General features: G+C 43.9%; 1 protein-coding gene and 1 pseudogene across 1 annotated transcript in view; one reads left to right on the top strand and one right to left on the bottom strand.

Moving 5' to 3' along the window:
* Ddr (discoidin domain-containing receptor 2) overlaps positions 1-21,626 on the bottom strand; it is a 199,765-nt gene that overhangs the window by 56,286 nt on the left and 121,853 nt on the right. The window contains exons 10-12 of the mRNA XM_080269408.1: positions 16,695-16,823; positions 12,391-12,538; positions 1,087-1,298 (exon numbers count right to left, since the gene is read on the bottom strand). Of these exons, the coding sequence (XP_080125534.1) occupies positions 1,087-1,298; positions 12,391-12,538; positions 16,695-16,823 (489 nt within the window). The remainder of the gene's footprint in view (positions 1-1,086; positions 1,299-12,390; positions 12,539-16,694; positions 16,824-21,626) is intronic.
* On the top strand, positions 13,478-13,593 carry LOC145395946 (5S ribosomal RNA; annotated as a pseudogene).

Below are 21,626 nucleotides of genomic sequence, written 5' to 3'. Positions count from 1 at the left end.
TCAATCATTCCCTCCCCTCCCTCAGCCTCCCATATTCCTTCTCTCCAACCAACCCTTTCCAACTCATCCCCGGGTCGTAATTCTCCCCTCTTCACCCTCCTGTTGTTTCTCCAATTATCATCTCTCACATTCCTTCTTTCTTCCTTCCCTCTCTCCATTTATCATTCCTCTTCTTTTCTCATCCCCCCCCTCCTTCCTCCCATTCTCTTCCTTTGACATTTCCTTTTTATTCACTTTTCCTCCTCCCACTTCCCTTCTTTGTGATCCTCCTCCCTCTCTCTCCTCTACCATCACTCCCCTCTTCCTTCCTTTCTCTCCTCTCTCCCCCCAATCCTTCTGTTTCCCCCTCCCCTCCACTGAGCCTCCCTTAGTGAGTTAATCTGCGAGGTTGGACCGCTCGTACAAGACCACAGCTGACCACCATATTATCTCTGACTGTCCATTCCCCCCATCCCAACCCTTCCCATATCATAAACTCTCTCCTATTTCCTTCCTCATCATCTCTTCCCTCTCTTATTTCCTTCTTTATCACCTCTTCTCTCTCCTATTTCCTTTTTCGTCGCCTCCCCCTGTCCCACCCTCTCATTCATCATCGCCTCTTCTCTACCTCTACTTTCTTTGTCGTCTTCCGTTCTCCCTCTTCTTCCTTCGTCTCTCCTCTTCCCCTCTCCCTCCACTTCCATTATTTTTTCTACCTTCTTTCTCATGTCTTCTCTTCTCCCGCTGATCATCCCTTCTTCTTTGTCTCTACTTACCTCTCACCACACCCCTTTCTCATTAATTTTCTCTCCAGTCTCTCCCCTTCTCTCTCGCCTCGCCTCAACGCCAGTATCATTCTCGCATCTCTCCTTTCCCTCACTTCCTTTTGATCTCCTCATTTGTCCTCTTTTGCCTCTCTCTTATTCCTCCCTTGTATCCTCCATATCTGCCATTCCTCACCTTCACTTAAATTCCAACCTTACATCTAACTCTCTCACCTGACCTTTAGTTTCTTCCCCTCCGCTCTCTTTTGATACTTTCTGGTTGGCACCGCCATCGGTATTAACAACAACAACAACAAATAATGATAACAAGAACAAAAATAACAATATATATACTAACCTGCACTAAGTCTGTAGCAGCGTAGAAGCTCTCCTGTTGCTGCTGGGAGCCTGGTGGAACGGGCGTGGGCGTGGGCTTGCCAAGGAACGTGTTGAGGGGGTGGTGGGGCGGCTTGGAGTGGGGCAGGGGCGGGGGATACACTGCGCTTGTCCCATCAGTTTCCAGGTGTGGGATAGCGTAGTCGGTAGAGGGGCATTCTGGTGGAGACACATAGGTACTTTGGAGGATTCATATTTGCATTAATCACCATCAACATCAATACCATCACTGCCATTACCATCATCATTGTTAAGTGGTTCATTATTTACATTCATCCAAATAATCATCATTACCAAAATTATTATGTAGTCAATTTATATTCTCATTTATCACCATCATCAGCGTCAACATGAACACCACTACCATCATCAGAATTATCGCTATCATCATTACAGAACTACTACTACTGCAATACTACTACTAATACAACTACCCTTTACTACTGGTTACTGGACCATCGGTAAACCATCACCATCATCTTCCTCTCTTCCACCTCCCCAAAGTGCACACCTTCAGGTATCTTTTTATCCTTACCCCATGCTACAACCCCTTCCCTCACATACTTAAGTACCTCGCATAACAAGTTGTAAATGAATGCTCTGGAAGTGAATGTAAATACTGTAGTGTTTATTACTTTGAATACCGTGAAAGAAATGTTAATGGTGATTAGAGGACTGCTTCGAATCCTGCGAGTGAAAATATTGTGTAATTAGAGTTTACTGCTTTGAATTCAGTGAACGAACTGTTTATGGGTTCAGTTAACAGGGTCTGACCCTATCTGGTAAGTCTTGTGCAGCTCCTAACTTCCTACCACTCAACCGGGACCACCCATACCAAACAGAACACTCTTACTGTAAATTCAACACTGCAAAACATGGACGTCTGTGCTTAACTTAATGGACACCGTGTACAGTCAAAGAAACAACTATCTTCACAGTTCTGTCTCAAGAGAATTTATAACTGGCAAAATACAATGAAAACCTCTTCTCTACTATACTTTTTTTTTTTTTTTTTAAATAGAGGCAGGTTGGGGATGATTGGCTGAATGCAACATTACTTCATAATTTCTTTACTTGTTAGTATTTATTAACTGACATTTCTGGGGGAGAATTTTGTGTTAGTAAGGTATTCGGACATGTTGCATTCAGCCAATCTTTACCCTGTCAAGTGCATCTCCGCCTCGATTAAAAAAAAAAAAAAGTATAGTGTGTGTTCCTGGTGGTTCAATTTTTCCGCTATGGATTGCTCAAACTCTGGGAAGATACTTGTGTGTACATTTGATCACATCACATACAACTCCTTAGAAAATTAAAACACACATGGGGAAAAATATAGCAATTGTGAGGAGTTATGACTGGCTGTGACCGGGTCTATGACCCTTTTTTTTTTTTTTTTTTTTTTTTTTGCAAGAAAGAAACAACCAAAGGCCAGAAGCCCGCAAACCGTTCCTTTAAAAAAAAAAAAAAAAAAAAAAAAAAAAAGGGGCCAAATTCAAGATCCGTTCATATCGAGATGCCTGGACACACTGCGTATGAAAGACTGGAGATCATAGGAAGTAGAAAATACAGACAGAGGAAGACAGTTCCAGAGTTGACCTGTTGCATAAATGAAGGACTGGGACTAACGGTTAACTCTTGCATTAGAAAGCTGGACAGAAAAGGGATGAGAATTTATTGCTAGACGGGTGCTACGCACTCGTCGTAGTGGTGGAGGGATGCAAGCAAACAGTCCAGAGGAGCAATGACCATTGAAATAGTGATAGAAAAGAGATAATGATGCAACAGTGCGGCAAAGAGACAGAGGCTGAAGGGAACCAGTAAGAGGAGAAGAGTTGATGAGACGAAAAGCCTTTGACTCCCTATTAAGAAGAGCTGTATGTGGGAAGCCTCCCCACACGAGAGTTGTACTCTAAACAGAGGCGAATAAAACCCGTATAATACAAAGTCAACAACTGTGCAGGAGTAAAGAAGGTACAGAGTCGGCTTAGCACACCTAATCTCTTGGAAGCAGATTTTACAAGAGATACAATATGATTTTTCCAAGATACGTCCCGAGGGAATGAAACCTCAAGCATGTGCAAGGATGATACAGGATTGAGCTGGATATTATTAAACCTTAGAGGGTACTCCTGAGGAAGACTGTGTCGGGTAGATAGGTGTGTGTTACAAATGGCCTTTATCGAGTCAAAACCTTGCTAAAATTATGCTGTGTTGTGCAGCAGACTGCTTATAGTTTTATATGAGAGAATAATGGCCAGACTTTTGTGAGAATCCCCGGCTTGTACGGGCATTTGTCCGGCATTTGATAATGTTGTCCGGCCTCAGACTGTATCTGGGAAATTCGAAAACCGGGAAATAGGGGTATGGGAAATCGAGGGTTGAGTGTACAGTAAATTTCTCGTACAATACTACAGCCCAGCATCCTGTCAACAGCACCTCTTTGTAGGTAACCCCATTTTCTAAGGTTAATCTACTGCCACAACTTGCCACTGAAGATAAAAAGATAGCAATTAATAAGTTAAATTGAAAAGTATAAAAATTGATAACCCTATTAATTCATGAAGGGGGAAACCTGTACTGTACGTTACCACCACCTGATATGCCACGGCTGTTGGGAGTGCTAACTACCAAACCTTTGGTACATACTGATGCGGTGCTGGAGAGGGATGCCTTCATGTGGTGGCACACATATAACCAGGTGGCCTTCGGTTATACAAACGTCCCTCAGCTCCCTCCCTATCCCTCAGAAAGGGCAGGACTGCAGAAGGGCAACTTCAACCTGTACTTCACTTGGTTTATATTTTGGATGGACCTGAGGCTACAACTACAACCAACACACACTGACTTCGTTTCGTTCAGATGTGGCACACTGAACGGCCAAATGCACGTTTGTTCGCCTTTCCTGTCTCTCCATCACATGTGGATTCAGAAACGATTGTATGTGACAAAAACGTGTACATCCTCATCCACCTAGTGCTGGTAAAGGTGCACATCCTCATCCACCTGGTGTTGGTAAAGGTGCACATCCTCATCCACCTGGTGTTGGTAAAGGTGCACATCCTCATCCACCTGGTGTTGGTAAAGGTGCACATCCTCATCCACCTGGTAAAACTTAACTTTGTCCACTGCACGTCATTCAAGTATCTGACTCCGGTGATGTGAGGCACTAGAGGCGACTGGACTTTTCCATTTGGCTCTACACATTCTGAAGATTGTTACACGATATTTCTACATATTGGTGGTTTGGGAAAAAAATATTACAATACAATTCAGGTGATACTTTACTATCTGGAAGGCCTATATATAGGCTTCAATAATTCCTTCACTACCAGGGGGGTTAATAAAGCTGAACAGAATCGTCTGCTTAAAAAAAAAAAAAAAAAAAAACAAAAAAAGGTAATAGAAGAGAGGTTGAGACGTCTTCAATAAAAGTAAATAAGAAATAAGCCGCAGGGTTAAAACGTCACTTCAAAAAATAAAAAAGTTGCAGGGGTTAAAACGTCGCTACAAAAAATATAGTTAATACCATAATATACACTCTTTCTTCTTCACTCCATTAAAAAAAACAAGGCGCGTATTTTGGCCTTTCAATAAATCGTGGAGCGGGGCGAAGTGGATGACGCGGAAACACCCTAACCCAATTCGCCACTTGTAGAAGGACGCGCCAACAGAATTAGTGGCGAAGGAGAGCGGGTCTGACACTTCTTATTCCCACTATGGAAAAGAATTTACATATGAATACACGGTGGGTGGGGGAGAGAGGCCTGGGAGGGGAAGGTGACTGAAAGGAGAAAGGGTTCGGGGAAATGGGGAGGGGGATGGGATGGGTTGCAAGGGGATATGGAGAGGGATGGTCTGGGAGGCTTGGGGAAAGGTGGGGAAAACTAGGAGGGGATGGAGAGAGGTGACAAAGGAGACAGAGTTGGGGAAAAGGAGGGGGATGATTGGGATGGAAGGAGAGAGAGAAAAGGGACGAGGAAGTGGAAGTGTGAAGATAAGCGGGGTGGAGAGGAAGTGTAGAGGCGACAGAAATAAAAGGGTACCGGTAGGTAGAGAATGGGAGGGGAGGGAAGGAAGGAAGGAAGGGACAGAGAAAAAGGAATAAGGGAAGGGGTAAAACAGGCGAAATAGGTAAAGGAAAGGCAAGAGAGGAAGGGTGAAAAAGGAATGCGAGGACGAAGCTGAGGAAGGATGAAAGACGGAGGGAAAATGCAGCTGGAAAGATAGGGGGATGTTGAGAACACAACAGGGTGAGAGGAAAGGGTGGAAAGGAAGCAGGAGAGGGAGAGAAAAACCAAGAATGGTGAAGATGAGAGAGAATGTGTGTTCAGGATGGCGAAATGAAGTGGCAGAGAGTGGAGGTGAGATGGAGAAAGAATGGAGGGAAACGGAGTAGAGAATGAGACAGTAAAGAGTAAGGGGAAATTGTGTGTGTGTGTACAAGGGGATTTGACACAAACACAAACAAAATACACAGGGGCTTTGGTGCTTTTATCTCGTATATCCACACACAAAAGCTTCTCCATACAGACGCATCACACACACAATGCTCAAACATCCACAACACTGACAGCAATACACAGGGCTTAAATGCAGGCGCCCTCTATGTAAGCGCTCTTCGTTTTGTTATATTCCTTTACTCTAAAAAAGAAAAATGTGTGTGTGTGTGTGTGTGTGTGTGTGTGTGTGTGTGTATGAGTGATTTCAATAATTCACGGCTTTAGGACACCAAGAAACAAAAATCTGCTGTTTTTATTGAACTAACTTCTAATTTGAGACGTGATATATTAAGAAAACTGGGGCTTTCTTTGAGAGAGAGAGAGAGAGAGAGAGAGAGAGAGAGAGAGAGAGAGAGAAAATGGGGGGAAAGAGATCAAGCAAAGGGGAGGAAAGAAAATTGTGAGGATAATGGAGAAATGAGGGAAGAGAAAAGAAGAAAGGACGAAGCAAGTTGAGAACGGGAAGAGAGGAGAGGGAAGGACTGAGAGAAGAGGAAACAAAGACAGGAAAGCAGAGTTAAGGGAAGGGGTAGAAACAGAGGGAGGGAAGCAATAAAACGACGAGATGAGGAAGAGGTGAAAGTAGAAGAATAATGACCGAAGAAAGAAGTGAAAGGATGTGAAAGGAAGACAGAAGGGAGAGGGAGGGAAGGATATGGAGGTGATAATTTGAGTTAAAGAGTGGGAGAGAGAGAGAGGGGAGGGGAGGAGGGAGAGGAAAGTATCGTAGGAAGGGGACAGGGAGAAGCAGAACAAGGAAGGAGAAATGACTGATGGAGGACTGGAAGGAGAGGGAAGAGAGAGGGGGAGATATGAGGAAGAGATGAAATAGGTGACGGAGGGAGAGGAGGGGAAGAGGGAGGAATGGAAGGATGAGAAGGGAAAGATGGAAAGACTGAGAGGGAATGGTGGAGGGAAAGAAGGGAGAAAAGGAGGAATGGAGATAAAAGACGAGGATAAAGAGGGATGGGATGACAGTAGGATGACAGGGAAGGATGGAAGTTGGGGAAGTGGGAAAGATGTAAAGATGGGAAGAATGGAGGGAGGAGATGAACGGAAATGATGGAGGGGAACATGAAGGGAGAAATGAAAAATGGGGGTGAGGAGGGAAGGAATGAACGAGTGAAAGAGGGATGAATGGAAATGATGGTGGGGGATAGGGACGAAGAAATCGAAGAAGGGGGAGAGGAGGGAAGGAATGATCAAGAGTGAAGAAGGGATGAAAGGAGGGGAGAGGGAAGCAGGTCAGATCTAGCCGGATTTGTGTAGAGTATTCCAACATGTGTCAGCTTTGTCAGACTCCCTCCCAACAGCTCCTCCACGTTGCCCTGTTTCAGCCATGGGTGAAGTTTTGCGGTCCCCCCCTTCTACGTGGAAAAAATATCGACAAAATGATAGACTGACGACCTGACGAAAACTTAAACACAAGTGCAGTCTGATAAATGGGTTGGCGGAAGAAAAAAAAAAGAAAAGAAAAGAAAAGAAATCGCAGACAAACATATACACAAATATTTTACACACACACACACACAATAAACAGACAGACATAGTTTCTCTTTCGTACTTTTTAGAGCCTGGGCAGATGTTTTCCATGTCTGGCATAAAAAATATATAAAAACTTTTTCCTTCTTACCCAATGCCACCAAACTACTTTTTTCCCTGCATAATTACGTCAAGGTCTAATAATTTATTCCTGCATTGCTTATTTTTTCACGTCATTTTGCAAGCTGACTTCCTGAGACTGAGCTGTTTTGGTGGCAGGGTAGGAAAATTCACTATCTCTGTAAGCCCCTCGCTAAAACGACGCACTTTTTACACAAACATCTGGTATACTATAGGTGCACTTATGAGCGTGCGTATAGTAACCCCATGAAGCCAAGGACGCATTTCTCTTTCCTGTCCCTCACACACACACACAATTCTTACTGCCTGAAGATGAGTGAACAAATTGAAGTATAAAATAAATCTCAACAAAGATCGTCTACTGATTAGTCTAAAAGGCACATAAAATAATTAGGAGCAAAAAAATAAATAAAAAATAAAAATTGAAATAAATATAAAAAGGACGTCATCGGGCTAAAGAGATCAATGGTACACCTCAACTGCTTGCCTAAATATAGCTCTCTCTCTAATTCCTGTAAACAAAGAAGGTAGGGAGTAGTGACATGGCCCTCTTCCCCCTAGTAGCAAACCATCTGACTGAAAATATGGTGGGTAAAAACAGCCCTAAGTTCCCAATCGGTAAGGTCGATAGTTCCCCCTCTCTCCGGGTTATGGTGGTGGCCCCTTGACTTTGTGTTGAGAGAGAGAAAGAGAGAGAGAGAGAGGGGGGGGGGGGCATTTCATGAGGGGAGTCTAGGTGTCTGGATGAAACTGAAGTGAATGCTGGCACACACACTCCCTTGACTCCTGTGAGAAGGCCTAACAGAAAGTGAGATGGAGGGAGGAAAAGTGAGATGAAGGAGAGGAGATGGAAGGAGGAAAAGTGAGATGAAAGGGAGGAGATGGAAGGAGGAAAAAAAAAGAGACAACATGAAGGAAAGATGAAAGGATAAAAGGTGAGATAGGGTGAAGGGAAGATGAAATTAGAAAGTGAGATGGAGATTAAGGAAGAGCAATTAAAGGAGAAAATGGAAGAGGAGAAAAAGAAAAGGGATGGAGATGGAGGAAATATGGAGGGAGAAAGTGAAAAAAAAAAAAAGATAGAAAGGAGAAAAGGGAGACGAAAAATGGAATGGAAGGAGAGAGTGAGGAGTTGGGAAGAGATAATGAGAAGAGATGACGGGGGGGAAAAAAAAAAGTGAGATGTAGATGAAGGCTAGGAGAAGGAAGGAGAAAAACGAGATGGAGCTGAGGGAAAGGAGATGCAGAGAGAGGGACGGAAGAAAAAGGGAAGAAGAACTGGAGGATGGTGGAAGAGAAGGAATGATGGGGGGAAAGGAGACTGAAGCAAAATGGGAAGGATAGTTGAAGAAAATCCAAAAACAAGCTGAGAGAGAGAGAGAGAGAGAGAGAGAGAGAGAGAGTACAAATTAAAGTGAAAGAGGAGGACAAGAAAATTTTACAAGCAATAACGAGATTATATGAAGATTGTATGACAGGAAAAATGATGATAATACACGACAGGAGAAGAAGAGAAAGTCGCAGTGATGAAATGGTAAGGGGAGAAAGAGCATTATTATTATAATTCTTATTATTATTGCTGTTATTGTTATTAGTACTACTATGACTAATACCATTACTACTACTACTACTAGTGTAATAATAACAATAACGTACTTTAATTACTTAAGAGTGTTAACTGTGAATTTGGTAGTGCTCTTCCATTTTCAATTTGAGAGAGAGAGAGAGAGAGAGAGAGAGAGGGGGGGGGGAGCTTTAACACGGTCTCAGATTAAACATTCATGGAGAGGCTGTAGGTTTCACTGAAGCCTCCCCCTCCCCCTCTCTCAAACACACACACGCACACACTTCACAGCATGGTGGCAGAAAGACATACATAGTTGATTCAACATGGTTTCCTTAGCACTTCTTCGTGACTATCATCACATTCTAGTGCTTATCTCCTGTTACACCTCTGCACTGAAGATTAAAAAGGTAGTTTCAGGCCAAGTTATAGCATTAAAAAAAGGCTTAATATTCTTAAATTATCTCAAATCCCCCATATCTCTCCACACCGGCATCCTTCTATCAATTCCTACATACCCACAATCTTTATTTTATTTCCATTTATCTCCGTTCCAACTTCCATTCTTTTCTCCATCATGCTGTCATACTCTCCATCCCTCCACCAATTCCTCCCCTCATCATCCATTCCCTCCATCCCTCCACCATCCACTCCATCTCTCCACCATTCCCTCCATCCCCAAGCTGACCTGAGTCTCCTGCACAAATTCCTAACAACATGAGCTATTAATAGCAAGCGTGGGAGGAGAGGAGGGAAGGAGAAACAAGCTGGCAGGAGGGCGGCTGAATGTGGAAGGGAGAGGAGGGGTGAAGTGAGAGGAGAGGAAGAATACTGAAAAAAATCGAGAATGTTGGAGAGGGGTGGGGCAGGGGGAAAAGAAAGAAGACTATACGACAGAAAAATATGGAAAAGAAACAAGAGAGACAAGGGAGGAGGGGAAGGGAAGGAGAGGGAAAAAAGACAGAAATTCATGATTGCTGTGGGGGAAAAAAAAAAAAAAAAAAAAAAGCCAGGAAATACAAATGAATATGGGAGATACGGAAGAGGAAGAAGCAAGGAAAGAAAATACTGCAAGGGGGAGGAAGACGAAATGGAAGGATGGAAGGTAGAAAAATCAACACTCTGAGCTGAAGCGGGTTAGGGATCTTCGTTAGGTTAAAGTAAACGTAGCATAGAAGGGGCTTTCTAGAACTTCAGGGGTATGATACAGTCCTATGGAACCCCTTCACAGTAGAGATCCTTACTAAGCTGAATAGAATCGTCTGGTGGCCACAAATATGGGAAAAATACCTAATTGAATTGATGAGGGTAGCAATACTCATTTCAGTATCTCTCGCACTCACTCAATGTCATTTGTCTTTATTCACTAGTCCGGCTTCAAAGTATTCTCTCTCTCTCTCTCCACAAAAAGGCCATTCCCCTCCCGCCTCATTTGCATCTTGCTCTACCACACATCTACAAGAATTGACTTCACCTTCCCCTCGCTGGGTGACGTGGGGAGAAGGGGAAGATGGGATGAAACGTGGACGCAAGAGGTTAAGGGAGGGAAGGGAATGAGAGGTGTTGGAAGGAGAAGGAGGATAGGGCAATGAGGGGAAAAAAGAGGCTAAGAGCGGGAAGGGAATGGGAGGTTTGGGAAGGAGGAGGATGACTGGGAAATAAAGAAGAGATTGAATGTACTGTTATGAGGAGGAAAATGGGTGGGAAGGTGAAGGGTGACGAAGGGAAGGGAGATTAGAATGAAAAGGGGATTAAGGATAGGAAGAAAATGACGAGGAGTGAGAAAGGAGACTGGGGAAAAAAGAGAGAGAGAGAGGGGGGGGGGGAAGGAGACGTCGAGGGAGAAGGGAGAGTGAAGGGAAAATACGAAATGAACAGGGAATGGCGGGGGGGAAGTAGAGAGGAGATAGGCTGTGGCAGGGGGAGGAGAGAGGGAGGGGAGGGTGTAGGTAGCGACAAGGGAGAAAAATAAGGAATGATGGTGAAGGGGAGTGAGAGAGAGAGAGAGAGAGAGAGAGAGAGAGAGAGAGAGAGAGAGAGAGAGAGAGGAGGGGGGGGGGCTTGAGTGACACATCATCTAGTCCAAGTGACGTGTGCCGGCAAGTCAGCCAAATTACACCCTCTACACTTAACGAGTTTTTATCCTCCAGCACTCACCACACCTATCCCATAAGCCTCCTGGGATAGGCATGGCATGGATGGGGTTAGGACAGATTTGGATGGGATGGGATGGGGCTAGGACAGGTTTGGATGGGATGGGGTTAGGACAGGTCTGGACAGGGTTAGGAGAGGTTGGGATGGGATGAGATGGGGTTAGGAAGATTGGGATGGGATGGGGTGGGGTTAGAGTAGGTTTGGAAGGGACTGGTGACGATCAGGCTAGATGGGATAGGCTCATGGGATATACGTGGGATGGGATGGGGTTGGGGACATGATAAAGTTAGATTAGCACTGGGACAGGGGCTCGAGGGATAGGATTTGCTGGGATGGAATGAGGATGAATCAGTAAGGGACAGGGGACGATAGGATGAGGCTAGACTGGAATGAAATGAGATGGAGATATACTGTATTAGCATGGGACAGCTCAACACACCTATTCTCTGCAAGGCCTCAGGAATTGGGCTGGATTGGATTAGATTGGACTGGACTGAACTGGCTGGGATGGGGTTTGATTGGGGAAAGGTTAGGACAGAGTGAGAAAGGGTTAGCATGGGACTGGGGACGATACGATACGAGAGCACGATACTCGATGAGGGTGGTAGGGGAATGGGACAGGGTTGAGACTCGTTAAGATGGGATTGGAGAGAAGTTTGGAAGAGTGGGGACAGGTTAGGAGGGGACTGGGGATGACAGGATAAGAGAGGATGGGTTGGGATATATTAGGATATGAATATGGAATAACAATAAACATGGCACTATCGAAATCACAAACTGTTCCCTAATACATAAAATATAAGCAACTCACCTGCGTAGTCTTAATCCACAAAAATCTACTCACTTCACCTGTGTACCTGTGACCTACCTGTTACCCTAATCTTTTGTTGCACATTATTAAACAAAAGGTGTAGACAAGTTCCCTTTTTTTTTTCCCTAAACAATGTGACTACTGAACATGTCTGGCTTTTCTGCATCACTGCTGGCTGAATTCCATAATGTTGGATGCAGGCTGATACGTAGACAAAGGCAGGTTTATAGTTTTCATAACAAACCAAAATTCATTCTTCTTTATAATTATCCAGATTCACGCACCCAAGTTTATATTATCAGATGGCCTATTCCCTGATGTACCTCTATATAATAAAGTGTACTCTATGACTATTTAGCTAATTCACCAGTGTAGCTTAGTTCCTTTAAACCACCTCCACTCACTTCTAACAAGCACAGGTTTTTTAAAATTCACCCAAAATAAGTATTCTTTGCTAATTCACGCACACATGCTTAATTATAAGACCATTTGGCTAGTTCAGTAGTCAATCATTGTACCAAGACTCAGCCAGATCAGCTCCAAGCCTCCCCAATTCATCTGTGTAGCTCTACAGTATGCCTTACAATCAACTCAACTGACCTGTATAATCTGGGCTGGAGAGGGGGTTGTGGTGTGGGATCTTGTGTGCGAGGGAGGAGTAGCCGCCCATGGAGCTGTATGTCATGTGGTAAGGCTCAGAATATAAACCGTTCTTGTCCAGCTCTCCACCAGCACCCTCCACGCCCATCTGAGGAGAGGGAGATGCAAAGTTATAAAGAGAAACTACAGAAAAAATACACAACATAAAGATAACACAAAATTAACTTGTGAGACAAAATAAAAGGCAAAATGGACAAAACTTATACCACGAAATAATGAATGCATAAAGGGAAAAATGAGTACATATACCATGGAACAAAGGAATGATAGGGGGGGAAAAAAAAATCACCATCTATATAAACACAGGCTCAAGTGAAAACTTTCCACACAAAAAGATGGCTAGTATGGAATGATATAAAAACATCAACCACCCACACAGGGGTAGTATTGAAAGAAACTAATACTCCCCCCCCCCCACCCGCACACACACTGGATCCTACAGTTAAAATCTTCCACATAAGACTGCCAGAATGGAATGATACAATAAGATAAATCACCCACAAAATAAGATACTGAGAGTAGGTTGAACGTTTCGCTGAGAGTAAGTTAAACGCTTTATTGAGAATAAGTTAAACGTTTGACGCAAATGAATTTTTAATGAATGATACACAACTTACAAATTTATGAAAATCTCGAAAAATTTAATGTCACTTCCACAAATTTCACATGTATGAAGTTAAAGAAATCTGTTAAAAACATACACACACACACAGGTTCATCTATTACAACCCTCTCCCCCTCTCTCACAAATACACACAATGGCTATACAACGCAGCTCATTTCACGTGCCAGTTCCTTCTTCCCCCTTTCCATATCACTCCACCCCCTCCCTCCCCGGAACAATTTGTGTGGGTCATTTCACGTACTACTTTTTTCACTATTCCCAGAACACTTCCTTCACGACACCCACACCATGGACTGCCTCTCTAAAATAAGACTGTATACCAAATCACTTTAGCCTTAGCACTTCTTTATCTTTCCCATCACATACCCTTCAGGTATTTCATTCTCATAAATTTTCTGTACAGAATATTTGTCCAACATGAGTACACCGCTTCCCGTCCGATCAGCGAAGTTAAGCAACATTGGGTCTGGTTAGTACTTGGATGGGTGACCACCTGGGAACACCAGATGCTGTAGGCATCCCTACGTGTCAAGTGGGGTTGGTGGAGGATTAGTGCCCCTCCCTGTAAAAACAATTAACTCTAAGCCCTTGGCCACCCCGTTTGGGATACATGGCATCTGGCAATGAAATGAATGAATGAATGAATATTTGTCCGCAAGTTAGGAAGGTGGGTGGAAACTGCCTTCTGCTATGCTACCCTTTTCCTATGCTTCTACGACAGGTTTAAGAGATACAGTAATCTGAAAGTTATGACCGGTGTACTGTATGCTAAATTTCAAAGTGATCGGCAACCTATACTCCAACTTGGCGGAGAACGGCTGAAATCAAGACAGAAACAAGTCACCTTCTGGATTCTAAGCTCTCGTGAACCCTCATTAGCAACCATGTCATAAGAGTATATATAGCTATCAATGTTAATGAAATCAAAACTAGTTATTCCTCAGATATGGTCAAACCTGCACATAAAAATTTCATATCCAATGCACAAAAGAGTTATTGAAAAATATCAATCTTGGAGTTAATTCCTCTTATGTGAAGTAACAACACACCAGCTGTAGGCAAACTAAGTGTACTGAGCAATCCTTATCCTAAGAACCTTATTTGCCATGGTAATACTAATTGAATAAAATTAAAATCTGGCGGCGCAACTGCCACCATAATAAAGAATAAGTACAAACTAAACGTACTAATACTTACTGCACGGGAGTGAAACGACCAGTGAAAGAATAAGTCGCTGGGACGACTGTTTACAGTCTCTTTTACCTTCTTCATTGACTTCTGTATGACTTACCCGTTCCTGCTTTCTGCTACCTCATCACCTTCCCTGTGATGTTAGTCCAGGATACCAACGGCTCACTTATATAAATTATATTTTGGATAATTCTTTAATAGATTAGTTACGAAATTGTTCATGCTTACATAAAACGTACATAGAACTTAGTTTTTGTCTTTAAGCATTATGGCGCTTTTAACAGTTAAATTCCCACTCATTCTGACTTAAGGACTAGCACTTTACAGCATTTTAAATGTCACGTCTATGTAAAGAACAATAACTTCAACAAATGTTTCATAAACACATTTGCTCCATACCCCAAATATTTTCTTAGTATAGGCTACATTGTTACAAAGAATAAAGTTATTTGCATCTCCCAAACATTATTCCGGTATCAGTAAATGAATAAAAACATAAATGTTGTGTACAGTACTTATTCATTTTAGCAGCTTATTTTTCATGCAGTTCCTTCTACATTCTCATACCACTTGTTTCTCCCTCCCTCTATCTCTGACACTTCCCTCCCCTATACCGCTACTAATGTACCCGGGGTGACGGCCACATTTAATTAACGAGAATGGGGGCGAGGGGGTCAATGTGGCGATGAGGATAACAGGAATTGTTTGATGTTTCACGTGGGGGGGGGGGTATGGAAGCTAGGGGATGTGTAGTTGCGGTTCAGTCCCGGAGGTTAGTTAACACAAGAAAATTACTGTTAATGTTGTTTCAAAGACAAAACCCTCTCTGCAAAGGCAATGGAGAAAATAAAACAATCGGTTCTCTTCAGACACTCTGTAAGAAACTTTTAGAATGGTAAGAATAACCAGAACTACTACTAGCTCAGCCTTTCAAGAAAACGGGCACAGCCGTACAATGAACAAGTTTCAACAAAGATATGAGATAACAACAATGGTTAACCTTTTCAGTACTATGGCATTTTCGTTTTGTGTTGTGACCCCAGGCTCATCTGAAATGTGAACTCTGTGGACTGCAGGGTTAAACTGCCCTCCTCCAGTCCACTGTCTGTTTGAGGGTAAGGAAGTGGAGGACATTTCTATACGTAACCAGGCAGCTCCTGCCACCACACGAAGGTTCCCTCTAGAGCACCTATTTCTTTTACTGCAGTCAGATGGCTTTCTTCAATAAAGAAAAAACCAGTCGGACAGGACAGGCAATGGGAATCTTGCAAAACAATTACACACACACGCGCACGCACACACACACTAAGCTATCGTACATGATGGAACGAAATTTTCATTAGTATTGTCATCCTACGCAATTTGTCACTAAAAATGGAGCGGCCGAGTATGAAACAGGTGGAAAAATAATTTGCTAAATGAAATGAATTCCAACGCCCATCTGTTACCCGTGTGCAGCAATGACAGAGAAACACAACCATCACTCAAACCAATAAAATGAAAAGTGAAAATATGCCATGAGGTTAAAAGAGGTCTATTAAAACACGAATCAGACGTTAAGGAAAATGGTAATCGAAGGAGCGCTAGTCAAGAATGAAGGATGATTAAAAACGGAATGATATTAAAGTGCAGGGATTCTGTAACGCTATTTATGATGGGTGGAATGTATGAATTATTGGAGATGTTTACTCGGAGATGGAGTGCAATTAACCCAAAAGAGGGTGAAGGATAATTATGAATGGAATGGTATTATGGCATAGGGATACTGTAAGCTATTTATGACTGGTGGAACTGGAGATGTATGCTAGGACAGGAGTACAATTAACCCATTCACAATTTTTGGACGCATTAATTTACTCACGCTCCCACAAGACAATTTCTTTTAGCCAGAATTATTCTAGTGGTCTGAGTATTCAAAATTGTGCTGATTACATCTTGCAATGAGTGAATTTCCCTCGCCCGCATAAAACAGCTTGGATTTAACCTCAATAAAATGTATGTCACTACCTGTGATGGGTTATGGTATAAGCTGGGTGTGTCGAGTGTTAAGGAATGTTACGGGAAATGTGATGCATGTAAAGTCGGGTTTTAGGACTCGTGGCACTACCTGTGATGGGTGTCGTGTTGAATGTGGTGAAGAGATGTTACAGAAGAGTGATTAGAAGGGATGCTATAGTGATGTGACGCAAGCAAGGGTGGGTTTTACAGGTGTGTGATGCAACCTGTGACGGGTGTGGAGAAAAGGTGTTACAACTGAGGAATGTTTTCAGAGGATGTTATGAGGGGGGAGGTGTGATGCATGTCTGAGTGGGTTTTAGGGGTGTGTGACACTACCTGTGATGAGAGTAAGGACAGGATGTGGATAAGGGATGTTGTGGGTGCAGGTATGAGGCATGTAAGGGTGGGTTTCAGGCGTGTGTGACGCTACCTGTGACGGGTGTATGGGCAGGGTGGTGTTGAGTCGGTAGCCGTTGGTCCGTGGCACCCCCAGGCGAGGCGATGGGCAGAGGGACGAGGGACGCAGCACGGCAGGAGCGGTCAGGAACTTTTGTACGTCCTGCAGAGACCACCACACTGGTCACCTCACACCACCGGGATATACCAGTCATACCAGGGGCTACACCAGTCACCTCACACCACCGGGATATACCAGTCATATGAGGGGCCTCACCAGTCCTCATCCCACCAGTTATCTCACAAAACCCGCATACACCAGTCATACCAGAGGCTACAGCAGTCATCTCACATCACCGGGATATACCAGTCATATCAGAGGCCACACCAGTCACCCTTTACCATCTGGGAGCTACTAGTCACCTTGCCCTCTATATAACACGAGACTCAAACACCAGTCACTACCTCACTTTACAGGACTACAGAATCACATAAGCAGATAAACCAGTTATACCAGAGCTACACCAGTCGCTCTATACCACGAGGAAGCTAAAACCGTCACCTACCATTCAGCACAAAAAACCCTAACACTAGCCACCTCGCACCACTGCGCGGGGTGAGTAAGCTGCACCAGTCACCTTACACCGGCAGGGGCTATACCACTCACCTTACCCACCACATAATAAAGACTCACATCTGTCACCCCACTTTAAAGAACTACACCATTAAGTCAAACCACAGCTATACATCACACCAACACTTCACCAAGAACCTTTAACCACCATGGAGTTACACCAGTCACCTAACCATTCAAAAACCACCAATACCTCACACCTACACCAACACACCAAACTAAAGAAGGGACTAGATAAACTGTCGCACCACCCACACCACCACCCAAAAACAGGGGACTACACCACTCACCTACTCACTCATACACTATCAATACCTCTCCCCCACCTACACCATCACACCACACCAGGAGAGGGGCTACCTAGTCTGTCACACCACCACCACCACCCAAACACAACCGTGCCATATTTTCCAGAATAATTTTACCCTAACAAATTACAGCTTAAAAACTCGGCAGTGGGCAAAGAGAGTGGAGGAAAAAAAAAAGATAATTGGGCTGTCGAATTCCGTGCATGAAAGAAAAAAAAAATCTTGGAATGAAAAAATGAAGGTTTAAATGCTAGGGCTGGCTGGGGAGGGGGATGAGGGGGGTCTGAAAAGGGATAAGGGGCGTATCCAAAAGGGGTTAAACGGGGGGAGAGGCGTATTCAGAAAGGGGTAAAGGGGGGAGGACTTCAAGAAATATTTTATGCAGGTCACACGTACTCAAGTTGAGGGTCCAAATTTACATGTGAAAGGTGAGAGCGAGCAGACGAGTCCCGAGTTGGCAAGGTTGAGTGGGGTAAGGAGGGAGGGCAAGGGGGAGGATAGACATGTTGAAGAAGGGGGGTTAATGAGTGACTAGATGAAATGAAATGATGTGGAGAGTGGGGGGTTGTGGAGGAGACTGGGGGAACGTGGCGGAGAGCGAAGGAATGTGGAGGAGTGAGGGGGACATGAAGGGGAGTGGGGGGACGTGGAGGAGAGTTAGGGGACGTGGAGGAGTGTGAGGGAGATGTGCTTGTGGAGAGGAGGAGGATGGAGGTGGAGGTGGTAGAGGGTGATAAGGGGACTTACATATGGTGAGGGTGAAGGTGACAGAGGGTGATAAGGGGACTTACAGATGGTGGGGGGTGAAGGTGGCATTGGTGGTAAGGGTGGGGAGGGTAAATACAGGAGTGGTGATGTCGATGGTTTGGATGGTGGGTGATAGTAGTAGACTGAAAGGATAGAAGTGGCGGTGATGGTAGAGGGGGAAGGAACGTGGTGGTGGTGGGTGGGGGAGGAGGAAGGGGGTATTTGTATAGACAGGGAGAGGGTGGATTTGTGTAGCCCAAGAAATGCCCTCCATGCTACTGAATATGCCAACGATGCTCTTATGCCGCTTTATATACAAATGACACGGACACGGGAACCTACTTGACTCCTACAGGCTCTCTCGTTTCCAGACGGGGGGATGGGGGGGGGGGGAGTGAAGTGTGGGCAGTAGTGGACCGGGAAAGGTGGGCAATGCTTGGAAAGTGAACGGTAGGTGGGTTGAAATATTACCTCTTTCTAAATGTGTAATTTTTAGTGTACATTTCGTTAAGGGTTTTCTACTTCCACATTTTTTTTCCCTCTTATTTCCAAACAGGGGAGTTTAGGTGCGTAGTGAATGGGGTGGTTAGTGGGTTTCAGCATCATCGCCGCCTTAACTGTGGACTTGGTATAGACATTCCTCATTTTCAGGTGGGGGTTAGGTGGGTTGTGAAGGCTGGGCCATGGGTGCAAAGTGGTAGGCAAGAAATCGAGGCGGGTCTAAATTGTTATTATAATCTTTCTCTTAAATGTAGAAGTAGATAAGTCGGCAGAGAAGGATGGGCAATGGGTGAAAAGTGGTTTGGAGTGGGTGGGTTCATCCAGTAGTGTTAAAATATTTTCAGTTAAGTTCTAGATGATAATGTATAGCATAGCTGGGGGAATTAAGCGTGGTTTGCTAGCATTCCACGTTATACAGTGCCTTTAACTGCGAGACAGAGAAGCCAAATACGCTTTAAGCAAGTCATGGTTTCACAAATGACTTGAAAAATGGAAGCTTACTTATCCCTTTGCAATCTATGATAAACCTAATATATATACATTCTTTTCTCAGTCGTGAAGAAAAATGCGTCCACTTCACAATGGTTTCTTCTTTGTTCCTAGGAAGGGAGCGACTGGGTAGTAAAGTATGGGACAGCAGATGGAAAGTGATAGGCAATGAAAGGTGGAGAGAGGGTGAAAAGCAGTGGAAGGTGGATCAGTCTATTCATCGCTCTCGTGAGTGTGCGAAGCATATCGGGTACACTTATTCTGCACTTGTTTCCATATGGGGTGTATGTGGAAGGTGATGGGTGGGGAGAAGAAAATGGGTGGTGTAAGGAAGCCTGTGAATGGGTGGGTTTGAATATTATTACCAAAAGGAAATATGCGTTCAGTTTATCTTGGTTTCTTTTTTGCTTGCAGATGGGGAATGAGGGGGGGGGGTGAGGTATGGCATAGCAGGGAAAGTAGTGGGTGACAGGAAATACAGCCACTTCATAATGCTTCTTCTTGAATTACTGATAAGAAGTGGGTGGAGGGAGTAAGGGGTGGGGCAATGCATGGGAAGTGGTGGGCAGGTCTTAAAATGCTAACAAATTGTGCAGGTAAATAAATGCTTCTTATGGGGTTTCACTTAATACACAAGACTGTAACAGGGTCCCAAGCTAAGAACGCAGGGTGGGTGAGGTGGTGGTGTGCATGTGTGTGGGTTCCAATTCACACACAAAACACACACATACATATATAGGCAGGTGGTGCACATCTGTAGGTACGTACACACACACAAAATGCAAGTGGTGGGCAGGGTGGTGTGCATCTGTATGCAGGTCCCAACTTTCACACAGTGGATAATTCATTAAGTGTGCGTCCCAAATACCACTTGCAGGCTCCACTATAAGATGCTACAGGGGTTTGTACATAGCTGGAGATGGTGCTGTTTGTGGTACTAGTAGGGTGCGTGATGGAAACTGGTAAAGTGATAGTGATAGTGATGCTGTACTCATTCCACTTCAACTTGGCCTAAAATTGTCATCTCTCCATCCTGAATGCTGAGTTGGAAATGGGAGTGACATATTATACTAATTACATCTTAACTTGGCCGAAAATTGTCACCTCTCCATCTTGAATTCTGAGTTGTTAAAGTGAGTGACAGTGAGGCTTTGCTCTTTTCACTATAACATGGCCTAAAACTGACACCTCACTATCCTGAATGCTGAGGTGTAACAAGAGATCAGTACTAGAATGATGTCAGTCACGAAGATGTGATATGGAGAGGATGCAGAATCGTAGCACATTCTTATTCTGCCACAGAAATCGTGAAAAAAGTTACAAGAGGACAAACCTGGGCCAAGTTAAGGTGGAAGTACTAAAGCAGTGATGACAGTGGATAAAACTGAATAAAACTGTGATACTTGCGCAGGTGGTGGTGATGGTGATAGGTTTTATGCTACTGGTATGCCAATAGTGTTTTTACAAAGTACTGTGTGAAAGAATTAGTCTGCTTTCACTTGATGGAACTGGGCAATCCTCACAACTTAATACACTGCGATGATAGCATGAAATTGATGACCTTTGTGATACAGAAAAGAGTCTCGTTGGTTACTGGTCAACCCCTCTAACCTGATTACAATTAACCATCGAGAGAGAGAGAGAGAATCGTGTGGGGTTGGCAAGAAACACGAAAGGTGATAACTATTCCTGTAATTAGTAACATAAGCGTCCTTCCTTCATCCCCTACACATCCTTTCTACGTTCATGACACTTTCTGCCTCACTTACATCTTTTCCCTTAGGTATCCTTCCTTCCTGCCTCCATCCTCCATCTTTATTTCTTTCTCAAGCATCTTTCCTCCTTGTCTCCTTCTCTATCCCTCATACTTTCTTCCTTCACCATCCTTCCCTCCCTCCACCTCAGCAATTTTCTCTCCTTTCGTCCTTTTCCATCCCTCAAACACCCCTCCCTCCCTCCATCTCAACAATTTTCTCTCTTTTCCTCCTCCTCCATCCCTCAGACATCCCTCCTTCCTTCACCATCCCTCCCTCCTTCATAGCTCCCTTTCCCTTGAAAGGCTGGGGTGGGTCAGTGTTGGCTCATCAAGGAGTCACATGGGTTGACAAGGATCAATGATTCTCTCTCTCTCATACACACACAGATAATTATTTTAATTTTCAACAGAAAAGGATGAGAGGAAGGATGAGGATGGGAGTATTTATAATAAAAAAAAAAAAAAAAAAAAAAAAAAAAGGAGAAAAGGAAGGACGGAAAGGAAAGCATGAGAGAGAGAGAGAGAGAGAGA

The sequence above is a fragment of the Coenobita brevimanus genome, chromosome 33, assembly GCF_032717465.1.
Source record: "Coenobita brevimanus isolate Jiangsu-jjx chromosome 33, ASM3271746v2, whole genome shotgun sequence".
Taxonomy (NCBI): domain Eukaryota; kingdom Metazoa; phylum Arthropoda; class Malacostraca; order Decapoda; family Coenobitidae; genus Coenobita; species Coenobita brevimanus.
Note: the sequence above shows the minus strand (reverse complement) of the source record. Positions and strands in the feature narration are given on the sequence as shown.